This window comes from Pseudophryne corroboree, chromosome 2, assembly GCF_028390025.1.
Source record: "Pseudophryne corroboree isolate aPseCor3 chromosome 2, aPseCor3.hap2, whole genome shotgun sequence".
NCBI classification, from domain to species: Eukaryota; Metazoa; Chordata; class Amphibia; order Anura; family Myobatrachidae; genus Pseudophryne; species Pseudophryne corroboree.
Genome location: NC_086445.1, coordinates 246,484,115 through 246,502,601, shown reverse-complemented (window position 1 = coordinate 246,502,601; position 18,487 = coordinate 246,484,115). Strand labels below are relative to the sequence as shown.

The following is an 18,487-nucleotide window of genomic DNA, read 5'->3' as shown; positions in this document are numbered from 1 at the left end:
TCCTTCTGCACAGAAGGCAGAGAGTACCACTTTTCGTTCCTTTCGACCCCAAGGGAAAGCAAAAGGTCAGGCATACCCGAGACAAACTTGTGCTCCCAAAACCACTAAGCCCAAAGCAAAACAATCCTGGGATACCCGTCAGCCTGCTTCCAAACAAGACAAGCCTGCTGCATGATGGGGGAGGCCGACTTCTGCAATTCACCCAGGTCTGGTTAGAGACCACTTCAGATGCATGGGTGCGAGAAGTTGTCTCTCATTGGTACGCAGTCTCTTTCAAGAGACGTCCCCTTCGGATACAGGAGTGGTGGTGCCAGTACCTCTGCCCCAGAGAGGCGGAGGTTACTACTCGACCCCGTTTCTTGACCCGAAACCCAATGGGTCTTTCCGGCCTATACTCAACCTCAAATCACAGAACAAATTTGTGAGAGTGTCCAAGTTCCATATGGAAACACTGTGCTCGATTGTACTGGCCATGGAACCTGGAGTTTATATGGTATCCCTGGATATACAAGATGCCTATCTGCATATACCTATTCCCATATCACATCAGCAATTTCTGCGGTTTGCTATTGGCAATCTTCATTATCAGTTCCAGGCTCTGCCGTTTGAACTGGCCATGGCCCCTCGGATCTTCACCAAGGTTATGGCCATGATGACGGCTCATTTGCATCGTCAGGGAATCTAGATCCTGCCGTATCTGGACGACTTGCTGATCCTGGCGAACTCCCACGATGTCCTCCTCAGTCATCTGCAACTGACAGTAAACTTCCTACAAGCCCACGGGTGGCTCGTCAATTGGAAGAAGTCCTCACTGGTCCCTGCTCGGAGCATGGTGCACCTGGGGGCACTCCTGGACATACACAGTAAAAGTCTGTTTCTGTCTCCGGAGAAAATCCTGAAACTTCAGGACAGGATAAGATGCTTCCTCTCTCGCCCACGAGTGACGATAAACTCGGCGATGCAAGTACTAGGTCTCATGGTGTCGGCGTTCGACATGGTAGAGTATGCTCTATTTCCCGCCCTCTTCAGATGTTAAATTCTTTCCAGGTGGGATGGCCTGCCCCATCGGATCAGGTCTCAAATGATCTCCTTGACTCCGGAGGTTCGTCTGTCACTGACCTGGTGGCTACAGGACCAGCAGTTGAGCATGGGCCATCCCTTCTAGATCCCCAACTGGGTTATCCTGACTAAGGACGCTAGTCTGCGGGGTTGGGGCGCGGTGCTGGAGCAACACTCTCTCCAGGGTTGGTGGACTAGGGAGGAACCTCTCCTCCCGATAAACATTCTGGAATTGCGGGCAGTGTTCAATGCTTTGACTCTTGCCCTGCCTCTGTACTTGAACAGGCCTGTTCCGTATCAATCAGACAACGCCACCACGGTGGCTTACATAAATCATCAAGGCGGCACTCAAAGCCACATGGCAATGATGGAAGTGTGCAAAAATTCTTTGTTGAGCGGAACGCCATCTGCCAGCAATATCGGCAGTGTTCATTCCGGGGGTCCTCAACTGGGAAGCGGACTTCCTCAGTCGTCAAGACGTGCACGCCGGAGAGTGGAGTCTTCATCCAGAAGTTTCTCAACTCCTAGTGGACAAGTGAGGCCTACCAGATGTAGACCTGATGGCGTCACGACACAATCACAAAGTTCCGGTCTCCGGATCAAGAATAAGGTATCCTCAAGCAACGTTCGTGGACGCACTGGCAATTCCATGGAACTTTCGGCTGCCCTACGTGTTCCCTCCAGGATCACTCCTGCCTAGGGTAACACGGAAGTTCAAGCAAGAAGGAGGAATACTACTCCTAAATCACTCCAGCGTGACCCAGACGGCATTGGTTCTCAGACCTGCAAGGTCCATCGATAGAGCGTCTTCTACTTCCTCAACGCTCAGACCTCCTCGTTCAGGGGCCTTGTGTCTACCCAGACCTGGCCAGACTGGCTTTGACGGCGTTGCTCTTGAAGCTTCACTCCTGAGGGCCAAAGGTTTCTCCGAGGCGGTCATCCAAACTATGCTAAAGGCCCGCAAACCGGCTTCTGCACGGATTTATTATAGGGTCTGGAATTCTTACTTCACTTGGTGTGCTGCTAAGAATGACAATGCTTACAAGTTTAATACTTCCATACTTCTGGCTTTTTTGCAACAAGGCCTGGATTTAGGACTTCGTCTTGCCTCCCTCAAGGTTCGCATATCTGCCTTGTCGGTGTGGTTTCAGAGAAAAATTGCGTCTATTCCTGACGTTCATACATTCACTCAGGGCATACTGCGGATTCAGCCTCCCTATGTACCTCCTGTGGCTCCATGGGTTCTATCTGTTGTCCTGAATGCCCTGCAAGAGTCTCCGTTTGAACCTCGAGTCAGTGGATCTTAAATGGCTTACGGCTAAGGTTCTTTTCTTATTAGCTATTGCCTCTGCCAGAAGGGTTTCGGACTTGGAAGCTTTGTCCTGTTGTCCGCCCTTTTGATATTTCATTGTGACCGCGCAGTTCTCCGAACTCGTCCCGGTTATTTGCCTAAGGTGGTGACATCTTTTCATCTTAACCAAGAGATTGTGGTTTCGGCCTTCATCTCTTCTGACTTGTGCTCCAAAGAGCGGTCTTTGGATGTGGTAAGGGCTTTCCCTGTTTATGTGGAGAGGACTGCCTCTATCAGGAGGTCAGATTCCCTTTTTGTACTTTTCGGTTTCCACAAACATGGCTGGCCTGTGAATACGCAAACCTTGGTCAGATGGATTAGAATGGTGATTGCACAAGCTTATATGCAGTCTGGGCTCCAGGCTCCTGCTGCTATTAAGGCCCATCTACTCTGTCTGTCGGACCTTCTTGGGCGGCCCGCCGTGGTGCGTTCGCAGAACAATTGTGCAAGGCGGCTACGTGGTCCTCAGTGAACACATTCATTAGGTTCTATGCCTATGATACTTCCGCCTCCCAGGATGCTTCCTTTGGACGCCAGGTTCTCATACCCGCTAAGGTGCGTCCCCTCCCTTGAGGAACTGCTTTAGGACATCCCTGATGTATTCCCTGTGGAACACAGTGTACCCCGCTGCAGAAAAGGGGATTTATGGTAGACTTACCATGGTTAAATCTCTTTCTGCGAGGTACACTGGGTTCCACAGGGCGCCCACCCTGACACACTTAGCTTCTTTGGGTTTGTATGGCATTAGCCGCTGGTCTCTTCTCCTGTCGTGAGAACGTGGTTCTATGTGACTAACATCTGCTTTCTTTTACCTGCTTCTGCATTGGACTGGTTAACTAAAACTGAGCTCACAGTGCCTGGAGGTGGGGTTATATAGAGGAGGCCCCGCAATGCATCCTGAGACAGTCTAAAGCTTTAGCCTGTTGGTGCCTCTGGATTAAGATCCATCTCTACACCCCGATGTATTCCCTGTGGAACACACTGTACCTCGCAGAAAGAGATTTAACCATGGTAACTCTACCATAAATCTCCTTATTTTACAGTAGTTGATATTTTCTTTATCTGTAGTGAACGTTAGAAGAATAAAAGTTGTGCTAGTCTGATACCCTCAGTTCAACTTAATTACCACATTTCATAATATAATACAAACTTAATGGTGTTAGCTTACCAAAAAAACTCAATGAACATTGAATATCAGCCTGTTCTGACATATCTTCTGCCTTCTGCCCACAAATTAAACAGACTCTCTCTCAGCAACAGTATTGGTCTACTAGAGATAGTACATTGCTTTATTACAGCACTGAATGAAGGTAAGACATAATCAGGAACCAATGGCTTCACTATAATTTGCCAAATCCCTATCAGTTAGGCAGTTAGTCATCAGTGCAAGCTCAATGCTATGGGCTACTGCATTTATACACATAGCTTGTAAGGGGTTCGGTATGACACTGGCAATCAGACATTGAAGATCCCGATGTCGGAGGAGGTAAGTATTTTTACACCCCCCCCCCCCTCCCCTACTCTAACCCTCCGGGGGCGATTGCTAGGGCAATCAACTGTCTGTGTTCCAGCACTGGTCTACCAAGTGGTGACGGGATTCCGACATCAGTCACATGACTGCCGGTACCCTGTCCATGGTGATGATAAACGCATCCTCTTGTAAGGAAACATCATGAATATAGAGCACACTTCAATAATTCAGATACAGCTTCCAATATGGACCATAAATACAAGAGGGTATGATTATTTGCCTTTAACTAGCAAGCAGATTGGGCTCTAACTGTATCGCAAGACCCTCCCTATTAAACTGATGGATCCACTGAAAGCTAATTTAAAGATTTTAGAGAGGTATCTGAATCTCAATTTGCATAAAAAATTACGAGAGTATTATAAAAGTCTGTTTTATGGATGCACCTTATCCTTTATTTCTACAGAAAATAAGAATTTACTTACCGATAATTCTATTTCTCGTAGTCCGTAGTGGATGCTGGGGACTCCGTAAGGACCATGGGGAATAGCGGCTCCGCAGGAGACTGGGCACATCTAAAGAAAGCTTTAGGACTATCTGGTGTGCACTGGCTCCTCCCCCTATGACCCTCCTCCAAGCCTCAGTTAGGATACTGTGCCCGGACGAGCGTACACAATAAGGAAGGATCTTGAATCCCGGGTAAGACTCATACCAGCCACACCAATCACACCGTACAACTTGTGATCTGAACCCAGTTAACAGCATGATAACAGAGGAGCCTCTAGAAAAGATGGCTCACTACAGCAATAACCCGATTTTTTGGTAACAATAACTATGTACCAGTATTGCAGACAATCCGCACTTGGGATGGGCGCCCAGCATCCACTACGGACTACGAGAAATAGAATTATCGGTAAGTAAATTCTTATTTTCTCTAACGTCCTAAGTGGATGCTGGGGACTCCGTAAGGACCATGGGGATTATACCAAAGCTCCCAAACGGGCGGGAGAGTGCGGATGACTCTGCAGCACCAAATGAGAGAACTCCAGGTCCTCCTCAGCCAGGGTATCAATTTTGTAGAATTTTACAAACATATTTGCTCCTGACCAAGTAGCTGCTCGGCAAAGTTGTAAAGCCGAGACCCCTCGGGCAGCTGCCCAAGATGAGCCCACCTTCCTTGTGGAGTGGGCATTTACAGATTTTTGGCTGTGGCAGGCCTGCCACCGAATGTGCAAGCTGAATTGTACTACAAATCCAACGAGCAATAGTCTGCTTAGAAGCAGGAGCACCCAGCTTGTTGGGTGCATACAGGATAAACAGCGAGTCAGTTTTCCTGACTCCAGCCGTCCTGGAAACATATATTTTCAGGGCCCTGACAACGTCTAGCAACTTGGAGTCCTCCAAGTCCCTAGTAGCCGCAGGCACCACAATAGGTTGGTTCAGGTGAAACGCTGAAACCACCATAGGGAGAAACGGAGGACGAGTCCTCAATCCCGCCCTGTCCGAATGGAAAATCAGATAAGGGCTTTTACAGGATAAAGCCGCCAATTCTGACATGCGCCTGGCCCAGGCCAGGGCCAACAGCATGACCACTTTCCATGTGAGATATTTTAACTCCACAGATTTAAGTGGTTCAAACCAATGTGACCTTTGGAACCCAAAAACTACATTGAGATCTCAAAGTGCCACTGAAGGCACAAAAGGAGGCTGTATATGCAGTACCCCTTTTACAAACGTCTGAACTTCAGGGACTGAAGCTAGTTCTTTTTGGAAGAAAATTGACAGGGCCGAAATTTGAACCTTAATGGACCCCAATTTCAGGCCCATAGACACTCCTGTTTGCAGGAAATGTAGGAATCGACCCAGTTGAATTTCCTCCGTCGGGCCTTACTGGCCTCGCACCACGCAACATATTTTCGCCAAATGCGGTGATAATGTTTTGCGGTTACATCCTTCCTGGCTTTGATCAGGATAGGGATGACTTCATCCGGAATGCCTTTTTTCCTTCAGGATCCGGCGTTCAACCGCCATGCCGTCAAACGCAGCCGCGGTAAGTCTTGGAACAGACAGGGTCCTTGCTGGAGCAGGTCCCTTCTTAGAGGTAGAGGCCACGGATCCTCCGTGAGCATCTCTTGAAGTTCCGGTTACCAAGTCCTTCTTGGCCAATCCGGAGCCACGAATATAGTGCTTACTCCTCTCCATCTTATCAATCTCAGTACCTTGGGTATGAGAGGCAGAGGAGGGAACACATACACTGACTGGTACACCCACGGTGTTACCAGAGCGTCTACAGCTATTGCCTGAGGTTCCCTTGACCTGGCGCAATACCTGTCGAGTTTTTCCCAACGGTTTATAATCATGTGGAAGACTTCTGGGTGAAGTCCCCACTCTCCCGGGTGGAGGTCGTGCTGAGGAAGTCTGCTTCCCAGTTGTCCACTCCCGGAATGAATACTGCTGACAGTGCTATCACATGATTTTCCGCCCAGCGAAGAATCCTTGCAGCTTCTGCCATTGCCCTCCTGCTTCTTGTGCCACCCTGTCTGTTTACGTGGGTGACTGCCGTGATGTTGTCCGACTGGATCAACACCGGCTGACCTTGAAGCAGAGGTCTTGCTAAGCTTAGAGCATTGTAAATGGCCCTTAGCTTCAGGATATTTATGTGAAGTGATGTCTCCAGACTTGACCATAAGCCCTGGATATTCCTTCCCTGTGTGACTGCTCCCCAGCCTCGCAGGCTGGCATCCGTGGTCACCAGGACCCAGTCCTGAATGCCGAATCTGCGGCCCTCTAGAAGATGAGCACTCTGCAACCACCACAGGAGGGACACTCTTGTCCTTGGTGACAGGGTTATCCGCTGATGCATCTGAAGATGAGACCCGGACCATTTGTCCAGCAGGTCCCACTGGAAAGTTCTTGCGTGGAATCTGCCGAATGGGATTGCTTCGTATGAAGCCACCATTTTACCCAGAACCCTTGTGCATTGATGCACTGAGACTTGGCTCGGTTTTAGGAGGTTCCTGACTAGCTCGGATAACTCCCTGGCTTTTTCCTCCGGGAGAAAAACCTTTTTCTGGACTGTGTCCAGGATCATCCCTAGGAACAGAAGACAAGTCGTCGGAACCAGCTGCGATTTTGGAATATTGAGAATCCAATCGTGCTGCCGCAACACTACCTGAGATAGTGCTACACCGACCTCCAACTGTTCCCTGGATCTTACCCTTATCAGGGAATCGTCCAAGTAAAGGATAACTAAAATTCCCTTCCTTCGAAGGAATATCATCATTTCGGCCATTACCTTGGTAAAGACCCGGGGTGCCGTGGACCATCCATACGGCAGCATCTGAACTGATAGTGACAGTTCTGTACCATAAACCTGAGGTACCCTTGATGAGAAGGGTAAATTTTGACATGAAGGTAAGCATCCTTGATGTCCCGAGACATCATGTAGTCCCCTTCTTCCAGGTTCGCAATCACTGCTCTGAGTGACTCAATCTTGAATTTGAACCTCTGTATGTAAGTGTTCAAAGATTTTAGATTTAGAATCGGTCTCACCGAGCCGTCCGGCTTCGGTACCACAACAGTGTGGAATAATACCCCGTTCCCTGTTGCAGGAGGGGTACCTTGTTATCACCTGCTGGGAATACAGCTTGTGAATGGCTTCCAAAACAGTCTCCCTGTCAGAAGGAGACATCGGTAAAGCCGACTTTAGGAAACGGCGAGGGGGAGACGTCTCGAATTCTAATTTGTACCCCTGAGATATCACCTGAAGGATCCAGGGGTCTACTTGCGAGTGAGCCCACTGCGCGCTGAAATTCATTGAGACGGGCCCCCCACCGTGCCTGATTCTGCTTGTAAAGCCCCAGCGTCATACTGAGGGCTTGGCAGAGGCGGGAGAGGGTTTCTGTTCCTGGGAACTGGCTGATTTCTGCAGCCTTTTTCCTCTCCCTCTGTCGCGGGGCAGAAATGAGGAACCTTTTGCCCGCTTGTCCACGAAAAGACTGCGCCTGATAATACGGCGTCTTCTCATGTTGAGAGGCGACCTGGGGTACAAACGTGGATTTCCCAGCTGTTGCCGTGGCCACCAGGTCTGAAAGACCGACCCCAAATAACTCCTCCCTTTAATAAGGCAATACTTCCAAATGCCGTTTGGAATACGCATCACCTGACCACTGACGTGTCCATAACCCTCTACTGGTAGAAATGGACAACGCACTTAAACTTGATGCCAGTCGGCAAATATTCCGCTGTGCATCACGCATATATAGAAATGCATCTTTTAAATGCTCTATAGGCAAAAATATACTGTCCCTATCTAGGGTATCAATATTTTCAGTCAGGGAATCCGACCACGCCAACCCAGCACTGCACATCCAGGCTGAGGCGATTGCTGGTCGCAGTATAACACCAGTATGTGTGTAAATACATTTTAGGATACCCTCCTGCTTTCTATCAGCAGGATCCTTAAGGGCAGCCATCTCAGGAGAGGGTAGAGCCCTTACAAGCGTGTGAGCGCTTTATCCACCCTAGGGGGTGTTTCCCAACGCACCCTAACCTCTGGCGGGAAAGGATATAATGCCAATAACATTTTAGAAATTATCAGTTGTTATCGGGGGGAAAACCACGCATCAACACACACCTCATTTAATTTCTCAGATTCAGGAAAACTACAGGTAGTTTTTCCTCACCGAACATAATACCCCTTTTTGGTGGTACTCGTATTATCAGAAATGTGTAAAAACATTTTTCATTGCCTCAATCATGTAACGTGTGGCCCTACTGGAAGTCACATTTGTCTCTTCACCGTCGACACTGGAGTCAGTATCCGTGTCGGCGTCTATATCTGCCATCTGAGTTAACGGGCGCTTTAGAGCCCCTGACGGCCTATGAGACGTCTGGACAGGCACAAGCTGAGTAGCCGGCTGTCTCATGTCAACCACTGTCTTTTATACAGAGCTGACACTGTCATGTAATTCCTTCCAACAGTTCATCCACTCAGGTGTCGACCCCCTAGGGGGTGACATCACTATTACAGGCAATCTGCTCCGTCTCCACATCATTTTTCTCCTCATACATGTCGACACAAATGTACCGACATACAGCACACACACAGGGAATGCTCTGATAGAGGACAGGACCCCACTAGCCCTTTGGGGAGACAGAGGGAGAGTTTGCCAGCACACACCAGAGCGCTATATATATACAGGGATTACCTTATATAAGTGTTTTTCCCCTTATAGCTGCTGTATCTTTAATACTGCGCGTAATTTGTGCCCCCCCTCTCTTTTTTAACCCTTTCTGTAGTGTAGTGACTGCAGGGGAGAGACAGGGAGCTTCCCTCCAACGGAGCTGTGAGGGAAAATGGCGCCAGTGTGCTGAGGAGATAGGCTCCGCCCCCTTATCGGCGGCCTTATCTCCCGTTTTTCTGTGTATTCTGGCAGGGGTTAAATGCATCCACATAGCCCAGGAGCTATATGTGATGCATTTTTTTTGCCATCCAAGGTGTTTTTTATTGCGTCTCAGGGCGCCTCCCCCCAGCGCCCTGCACCCTCAGTGACCGGAGTGTGAAGTGTGCTGAGAGCAATGGCGCACAGCTGCAGTGCTGTGCGCTACCTTGTTGAAGACAGGACGTCTTCTGCCGCCGATTTTCCGGACCTCTTCTGCCTTCTGGCTCTGTAAGGGGGCCGGCGGCGCGGCTCTGGGACCTATCCAGGCAGGGCCTGTGATCGTCCCTCTGGAGCTAATGTCCAGTAGCCTAAGAAGCCCAATCGACTCTGCACGCAGGTGAGTTCGCTTCTTCTCCCCTTAGTCCCTCGATGCAGTGAGCCTGTTGCCAGCAGGTCTCACTGAAAATAAAAAACCTAAACTAAAACTTTCACTAAGAAGCTCAGGAGAGCCCCTAGTGTGCACCCTTCTCGTTCGGGCACAAAGATCTAACTGAGGCTTGGAGGAGGGTCACAGGGGGAGGAGCCAGTGCACACCAGATAGTCCTAAAGCTTTCTTTAGATGTGCCCAGTCTCCTGCGGAGCCGCTATTCCCCATGGTCCTTACGGAGTCCCCAGCATCCACTTAGGACGTTAGAGAAATAAAATGTTAAACTTCAGCATCACAATATAAATGCAAAAATCTGTCTGAGTTTGGAGCAAAGCAATAAAGAGCAAGAAACTCTGCACCTGGGTGAGACCACGGGATCCGGTCTCTAGGTCAACAGTAACTAGGTCGACATGGTTTCTAGGTCAACAGGTCGACATCAGTGTCACATGATTTTTTTCTTTTTTAGAACCTTTTCATACTACAATTTGGAACTGTAACCTGTGCCGAGCGCAGCGGTAGTGGAGCGAGGCACCTTGCCCGAAGCGAGCCATGTGAGGGGACACGGTGCACTAATTGGGGTTCCCGGTCACTGTACGGAAAAAAAAACGACACAAAAATAAAATAAAAAACTCATGTCGACCTTTTGACCTGTCGACCTAGAACATGTCGACCTAGAAACCCTGTCGACCTAGTTACTGTCAACCAATAGTGGTCGACCTAGTTACTATCTACCTTCCATACCACACTGCACTGCAGGTGGGGCAGGGAAGTAACTAGAAAAGTTTCTTTCTGGAGATAGATCGATGGATGGATAGAGGCCCTACACACAAAGATTTGAGCAATTTGCACGATGAAGCATATGAACGATGAACGATTTTTCAGGTCGTTTTTTAGTAACGATTTTGAGCATACACACTGAACGATTTGTATGAATGATCTGAGCATATTGCACATTGCATACAACAATATTAACAAAATTGGCTTGCAATGATAAACGATGATAGACCAACGATAAGCAACTGCGGGGATGTGCTTCGATCATCGATGATGCCTCCTCACTAAATGATATATTGTTCATTTTTGACAGATATTATCCATGTTGTTCTTAAATATCTACCAGTGTGTAGGGCCCTATAGATAAAGAGATTTAAAGAATATCTATCTATTTGTAAAGGCAGGTGACTGATGAAAAATAAATATACAAACATCCTAAATAAAAAAAAATTATATATATATATATATATATATAGATAGATAGATAGATAGATAGATAGAGAATATAATAGGGGGTGCCAATGTGCCAATAGTACATTAAAAGATGACAATTTATTGACAAATCATAAAACACAGGTCTAAAAATGTAAGCGTACCAAAGATTTTTTTTCTTTCATTATATATATATATATATATATATATATATATATATATATATATATATATATATATATATATAAAATAATCAGTATCAAACACTACATATCCGCAGACAATCAAAAATACTAAATATTTCATTGAATAAACCAACAAATGTGCACCATTTCAGGTGAGCAAGGATGGTACTGATGTCCACTATGATACCGCTTTCCTGGGTGGACAAAAGCCACAAACAACTACGAACAAACAACCAATCCTCACAAATATACCTCACCATCCCCCCATACATATAAAATTAAGTAAATCTAGTGACTTGTTCTTCAGGTAACAGAACTCAGCTGTACCATTAAACAAACAAAAAAAATAAAAAAATGATTATTTATATATATATATATATATATATATATATATATATATATATATTTTCTATATCTATATATTACACTGTCACTTTAGCACACATACTGTACCAGCGGAGTAGCAAATATGGGATGTTCATGGTAATTTAAATGACTTGCCCCTAGATGGCAGTATAGAGTCACACATACTACACAAGCACTGTCCCCTCCTGCACACAGTAGCATGTGCTCTTACCCATGAATTTCTGAGGAGTGGAGCGCTTGCGTTTTGTGAGGTTGCTCGCCAGCCGGTCCATAAAAGACGGCGGGTCAGAGGTGGGGTGCATCAGGGCATCTGGTCCCAGATCCAGGTCTCGTATCTCCTCACCTGGAGGAAAAGGAGAGAAGAGATTGGGCCAGTTGGTGGTGCTTTGCAGTAATGTGTGCTGCATGATATTGCAAGCAACTGCTGCCCAACAGGAAGATATTTTCATTGTTTGATGGAACACAATGGTGATACTTTGCAATTGCAAACACTATTGTTCTAAAAAGAGCATAAAAAAATAACTCCTTCGTTATACTGTAATAAAGGAATTATGGCAAATAGGTGATGAAAAAGCAACATAAACATGTTTTTCATTGCCATTAAATTACCTAATGGATTCATTAAGAAATTACTATTGCAAAACTTCTCATATCTTGTGTATCAGCCATAGGAAACCACTCCACATGGAGTGGTAGGGGTAGGTAGGAAGAGGAAGCCAAAAGGTATGGCTGTTACCTTAAGGTGGAAAAAAAAATAAAGGTCAGCTAACCCACCGAAATCAGTTAAAGTTATCAATATCAAGCTTAGATTCTCTTGGCTACGAATCCGATTCTTAGTTGTGAAATCAGTTTAAAAGAAGTATATTTTCCAGCTACATATTTACTAACATAACAGGCCTATAACAATAGGCACCGCACAGATGTGAAAGGGGCAGCAATTTTATTAAGTAGCAATGTATATAAACAGAAGCTGTTCCTATTCCAAAGATGTTTTCCGGACACAGCAAAAAACATACATTTCTCAAACTTATATCTACTTGTAATCTAAGATTTTTATTTCCATCACACTGACCTCTCATTATATACAATGAACTGTACAGTGTTCATTAGTAGGCTACACACCTAATAAAAGTACTTTAAACAACAAATATTGTATACAAGATGGAAGAGGATCACTAAGTAGTGATAGAAGACAAAGTCAGCTATGGCACAAACTTACTTATGAGCAACTAGAATGAAATAAAATATCTTTCTACTCGGAATGAAGACGCAGAAGAAACAAATTAAAGGATGGATAAACTCGAACACAACTCTGATACAATAAAAGATTTTGCAACGAATGATTTTTTTGTTCCCTGTAGGATTCCTGAGAAAAACTTCTATTGACATCAGATAATGTCACCGTTGGGTATGCCCGTTACAGTAACGGTCATGCAGTTTTGTACAATCTAACATTAAGGGGCATATTCAATTAGTCATAAGATTTAGCGCAGGCTTTTAGCTCCCAGGTTAAGTGCCCAGAGCTGTTCAATTATACCCCACAGTAAAGCCTATATCCCGCAGTAAGCCCCGTGGTTAATGCTCAGTTATGCATAGATTCCGGGTTATGTGTCCAGAGCTAAGCGGTTACTGTGCGCAGTAACCCACGGTAAGTCCTGAGGGTGTACTTAACATGGATTTCTTTTCACACACCCCTGAGGTATGAGCATATATCTGCATTCAATGAACCCTCGAGACTTACCTCAGGAAGTAAGAGAAGGTCTACGAACTTAACCTGGATGCTAGGCAGCCTCGATAAGTCCCACAGCTAATTAAACATGACCCCCCCCTAACAGTATACCCAACAACACTGTATATAAGTCAGCGTGTGTACATGAATCAGTGTTACAAATGCTCTAGGGCAGGGGTGTCAAACTCAAATTCATCGGGGGCCGCATCAGCAGTTTGGTCCCCATCAAAGGGCCGGTTGTATCTGTAGGTCTATCCAAAATTTACCGCTCCACCTGCCTTATATGTGCCCAGCCATCTGCCCCCTTTTAAAGTGCCCAGCCATGTGCCCCCTTTTATAGTGCCCAGCCATGTGCCCCCTTTTATAGTGCACAGGTCCCCATTTTACACATTGCGGCAGGCACAGGTCCCCATTTTACACATTGCGGCAGGCACAGGTCCCCATTTTACACATTGTGGCAGGCACAGGTCCCCATTTTACACATAGCGGCAGGTACAGGTCCCCATTTTACACATAGCGGCAGGTACAGGTCCCCATTTTACACATTGTGGCAGGTGGTGGAAGGAGGGAGAGAGAGAGAAAGAGAGGAAGGGAGAGGGGCTGACTTACATTTGAAGCGGTTCTCGCCGCTCTTCAGCCGCCTCTCCCTCCTCGTCTGCGCGGCTCCCTTCTCCCTCCTCCGACGGGGTTTCGTTGAATGACGCATTTGCGCCGTGACGTCACGACGCAATCGCGTCATTCCGCGAAACCCTGCCCCCCCCCGAGCTGGGCACTCGGGAGAAGGGGGTTTCATGGCGGCAGCACCGCGGGCCATCAGACGAGGTCTGGCGGGCCGGATTTGGCCCGCGGGCCTTGTCTTTGACACCCCTGCTCTAGGGATTACTGTATTTTAAATAGTTGTTGATTAGTGGCAGAAGTTACTCTGACGCAGAGCCAATTGTACTGCAAGATGTCCACTTAATAAGGTCACAAACTGTTTCTCATGAGTACAGCCAGTACCTGGGCTGTTCCTTCTTCAAGGTTTTAGGATTAGCGTTAGGCACCACCAGAGAGGATTAGGGTTATACTGCAGGGGTGGGAGAGTTAGGTTTAGGCTGTGCGGAGGGTGGGGTTTGGTTGAGGCACCACCGGAGAGGGTTAGGATGTCAGGGGCTGGAGACAGGGTCAGGCTGCGGGAAGGGAGGGTTAAGGTTAGTGGGGTAGAAGAGAAGGTTTAGGATACTTATCTTTCAGGTGTTTGGATCCTGCATGTTGAGATGCCATTGTCTGTATTCTGACCGCAGGCATCCCAAGCGCCGGGTTCCCGATAGCATCCCATTCAGACATCTGTTTCATGTATAATTATGGGCATGTGACAGGGAAGATATCAGATGCAGTACTTGGGGCCTACTGGGACAGTTGGCATATAACCACATCCACAAGCAGATAGCAGCTAAGTCTGAGTGCTGGACAGGTGTGTCCAATATCATCACAAAACTGATCAATTGGAAATTAATTCTGTTGCTTGGTACTCGGGCTGGATGACTGGTTTGGGTCCCTTTGGGACCAATGTTGAGATATTTGCAATTGCAGGAAATCTTGTTAAACTAAACAAGCCCCCATTACTGCCATAATAAGAGAGTGGTTTGGCATAATTTTCAGCAACGTTTCAGCTCAAGGAAACCTAGATCACAGAGAACGGCCTCTCCTCGAAAATAAAATGACCATAAATATCTTCAGTTCTTTGTAGTTCCTTTACATTTTCACATATACATATATGATACACCCTAGAAACCTTTTTAAAAGCCTTCTGAATTAGTGATTGATGAACCTGGCAGCAACATAATGGAGAAGATAATTTACCTGAATGTGCAGAGAGGTGATGCCCTTCATTGCTGAGGCTCTGTAAGTAGTTATGGCAGCGCTCCTTGTGTTCCTCCAGTGTGTTCTGCTGCTTGTAGCTACGACCGCAGTAGTTGCACTTGTAAGGCTTGCCGACTGTGGGGGAGGAGACTGGAAAAAATGAAAAACAGAGCCTGCCCATAAAATAGAGAGATAGGTCTCCTAAAAAGACTTTGTATAGAAAGGAGGACAGTACACGGGTGGAAAGGAATCTAAGATAATGGTTCCACATAATACACATAACCTGCTTCTGACAAAAGCTGGTTCCAAGTACCAGCACTTACTAAATCTGCAACAGTTATGAATCTTCATTAAGATGTATGGGTCAACATATGAGCAAATAGTCATAGGGACGAGAAACCACTATCATTACAATGTAAGGTTCGCCAAATCAAATTCTATGGGCATTGGTGGATAAATGTTTGAAATTGGATGACATTTGTCTAGTGTTTGACAGCAGAACGGTACCTGACTGGATGCAGTTGCAACCCTACCACCATGAAAGTTACAATGTTGGGAGGGCCAGAGTTCTGCAATCACAGACTGCAGTAACTAACACTTTGGCCGTAGAAGGAGTTGTATAAAAACACTCCTTTAACATCACACAAAGATCATTTGATTTGGGGCATATGTCAACTAACCCTAAATACTCCTTGAGCTACACATGCCCCTAAGGATATGCAAGCAATCTCTTTTTATCATCAATAGTAAAAAAAACGTTTTTAAACTGGCCACAACACAAAAGGTGGATATTCAATTACAGTCGGAAGTTCCAACAGGGCGGAAAGACGGTACTTTCCGCTGATAATCTGAACTTTCCGACACTTACATATTCAATTGAAGTGCCGTTTTTCCGACCTGCCGGAAATTCTGACAAGTCGAAAAACACATGGATGAGCAGAATCTCTGCTCATCCATGTGTTTTCGACCTCGCTGCGTTCAAAAATGGTCTGTTTTCGACCATTCATTTACGTCCATAAGGAGGGTGGAAATAAATGGTCAGAATGGGAGGGGAAACGGGCAGCAACGGACCGTTTTGAATACTGAAGTGTCAGATCCTCTCTGACTAATTGAATATACTCTAAAGACTAATCATTTGAATTCTAGATACTATTGGAATCCATCCCCAAGTAATTGGAGAAAACAACAGAGTGATTTCCTAGAACATAGAAGCATACATTCTCAGTGCTATAGCAGTACTAGAATTCAAAAAATAAAAATCACAGTAATGCAGTATGAATAACATGATAATTCCTTCTTCTATAATTCACTTTGCTAAATATATGTGTTCAGAAATATCTAATGCTTGCAAACTGATGAATATGGTCAGTCTGGGGTGTAGTATGTGTTGCCGGCGGTCGGGCTCCCGGCGACCAGCATACTGGCGCCGGAATCCAGACCGCCGGCATACCGATAGCTGGGCGAGCGCAAGTGAGCCCCTTGCGGGCACAGTGGCGCGCTATGCGCACCATGCAATCTATTCTCCCTCCGGGGGGGTCGTGGACCCCCAAGAGGGAGAACAACTGTCGGTATGCCGGCGGTCGGGATTCCGGCACCGGTATGCTGGTCGCCGGGAGCCCGACCGCCGGCAAAGTGAAGACCACCCGTCAGTCAGTCCTCAGATGGATACCAGCCACACACTGCGGCAGATGTATTAAGCCTGGAGAAGTGATAAAAAAAGTGATAAGTAGAACGTGATAACGCAACACCCAATATTTACAGGTTTGAAATTACAGGAGAGATCCGTGTTTAAAATCTAAGCAATCTGACTAGATTGCTTAGATTTTAAGCACGGCTCTGCCGTTTGTATGCCCCCCAGCGCTATCGCCGGTGCTAGATTGAGCCTGCATGCAGGCTCAATCTAGCGGGTCGCTCACTTCACCGTTGTGTGAAGTGAGCGGCCCCTTCGTCCACACTCCCCCTCGCTCAGCACATTGCGCTGTGCTGAGCGGGGGGAGAGATGTGCGCTGAGCGGTCTGTGTTAAGATCGCTCAGCACACATCTCTCCCGTCAGTACCCCCCTTTAGGAGCTGATTGGCTGGTGGTACCTTCCACTTATCACTTCTCCAGGCTTAATACATCTGCCCCACTGTATGATCATGCTGCTCAGTCTGAGTGCAGAATTAGGTCAGCGTTCAATTTTGCAACAATAACTTCGGAAGATGGCTGCACAAATAGTCATTTTCCCATTGCATTTGTCAACATAATAGTCAATAATTATCTGATCAATTTCAATTGAATTATTTTTGTACATAGAGGTCGTTATTGTAGATATCACAGAATGCGTGGCTAGCAGAGCTGAACTACTGACAGTAATCAGTTGAAGGGTAGACATATACAGAATCAGAATAAAGTAGATATTTGCATTGAGAGTAAACAATAAAAGCTTCTGTGCATAAAGTAATGAACCAGTACTGTACAATATCAATAAATACTATTATTACAACCAATGTGAAACAGTCGAGCATGATGGGTTGGTGAACACAATATATCAAGCACACTCACCAGCGTGGGTGCGCAGGTGACCTGTTAATGCATCTCGCCGACGGCAAGCGTAGTTACAGAACGGGCACTTGAAAGGCTTCTCACCCGAGTGCAGCTTGATGTGCCGCAAGAGGTTCCCCTTCTGGGTAAAGGAGGCACCACACTGGTTACAGTGGAATGGCCGCTCACCTGAAACAGCATCAAACATAAAGTCCCCGCTGACTGCTGCAACACAACAGCAAGCTGGTTAGTATCTTATAGACACATGGGACCAAAGGCCCAGCTATGCTGTCCCTACTGACACGGATTTGTTCTGCACTCCTCCCAATAACGCAATACTAGAAGACTTGTCTTCCTGGCAAAGTGGAGCAGACATAAGATTCTTATAACAATCCAGATATTGTAATTGCAGATGTAGCGTGCTTAGCACTCCAGCCTCTACACAAGGTATATTTGACAGTATACTTTCATCTTTTTCATCACTGTAACTCTTAACTTGTTAGTTTAGAGACTCCAGTTTTCTGCCACACCAAAAACATACTGGTAGGTTTCATGGATTCTTACTAACAATGAACCCTATCTGTGTGTGTCCATGTGACGGGGAATATAGATTGTAAGTTCCATTGGGGTAGAGACGTATATGAATGGCCAACTGCAAAGTGCTGCAGAACATGTGCAAGGTATATAGATAACAGTTAATGTATACACATCACAGTGCTAGGATCATGGGTTTGATTCCATCCATGAACCTATATGTGTACAATTTATAATCTTCTTACCGGGTTTCTGCAGGGTTTAAAGACTGCTACAGGTTCCTCCCACACTTCCACGGGTAGGTGACGATGTGGTAGGAAATATAGATTGTAAACACCACTGGAGCAGGGACTGATGTCAATTATTAAATATTCTTTGTAGAGTGCTCCGTAATATGTATGTGCTATATAAGT

At 46.2% G+C, this 18,487-nt stretch overlaps 1 protein-coding gene across 8 annotated transcripts in view; it reads right to left on the bottom strand.

The window, feature by feature from the left end:
* The window catches only part of IKZF4 (IKAROS family zinc finger 4), a 142,721-nt gene that overhangs the window by 25,462 nt on the left and 98,772 nt on the right, over positions 1-18,487 (bottom strand). Inside the window, exons 5-7 of one of the 8 annotated variants that reach the window (XM_063952614.1) lie at positions 17,562-17,765; positions 15,018-15,167; positions 11,658-11,789 (exon numbers count right to left, since the gene is read on the bottom strand). In XM_063952614.1, the coding sequence (XP_063808684.1) occupies positions 11,658-11,789; positions 15,018-15,167; positions 17,562-17,765 (486 nt within the window). The remainder of the gene's footprint in view (positions 1-11,657; positions 11,790-15,017; positions 15,168-17,561; positions 17,766-18,487) is intronic. The other 7 variants (XM_063952615.1, XM_063952616.1, XM_063952617.1 and 4 more) reach the window with 7 other exon arrangements.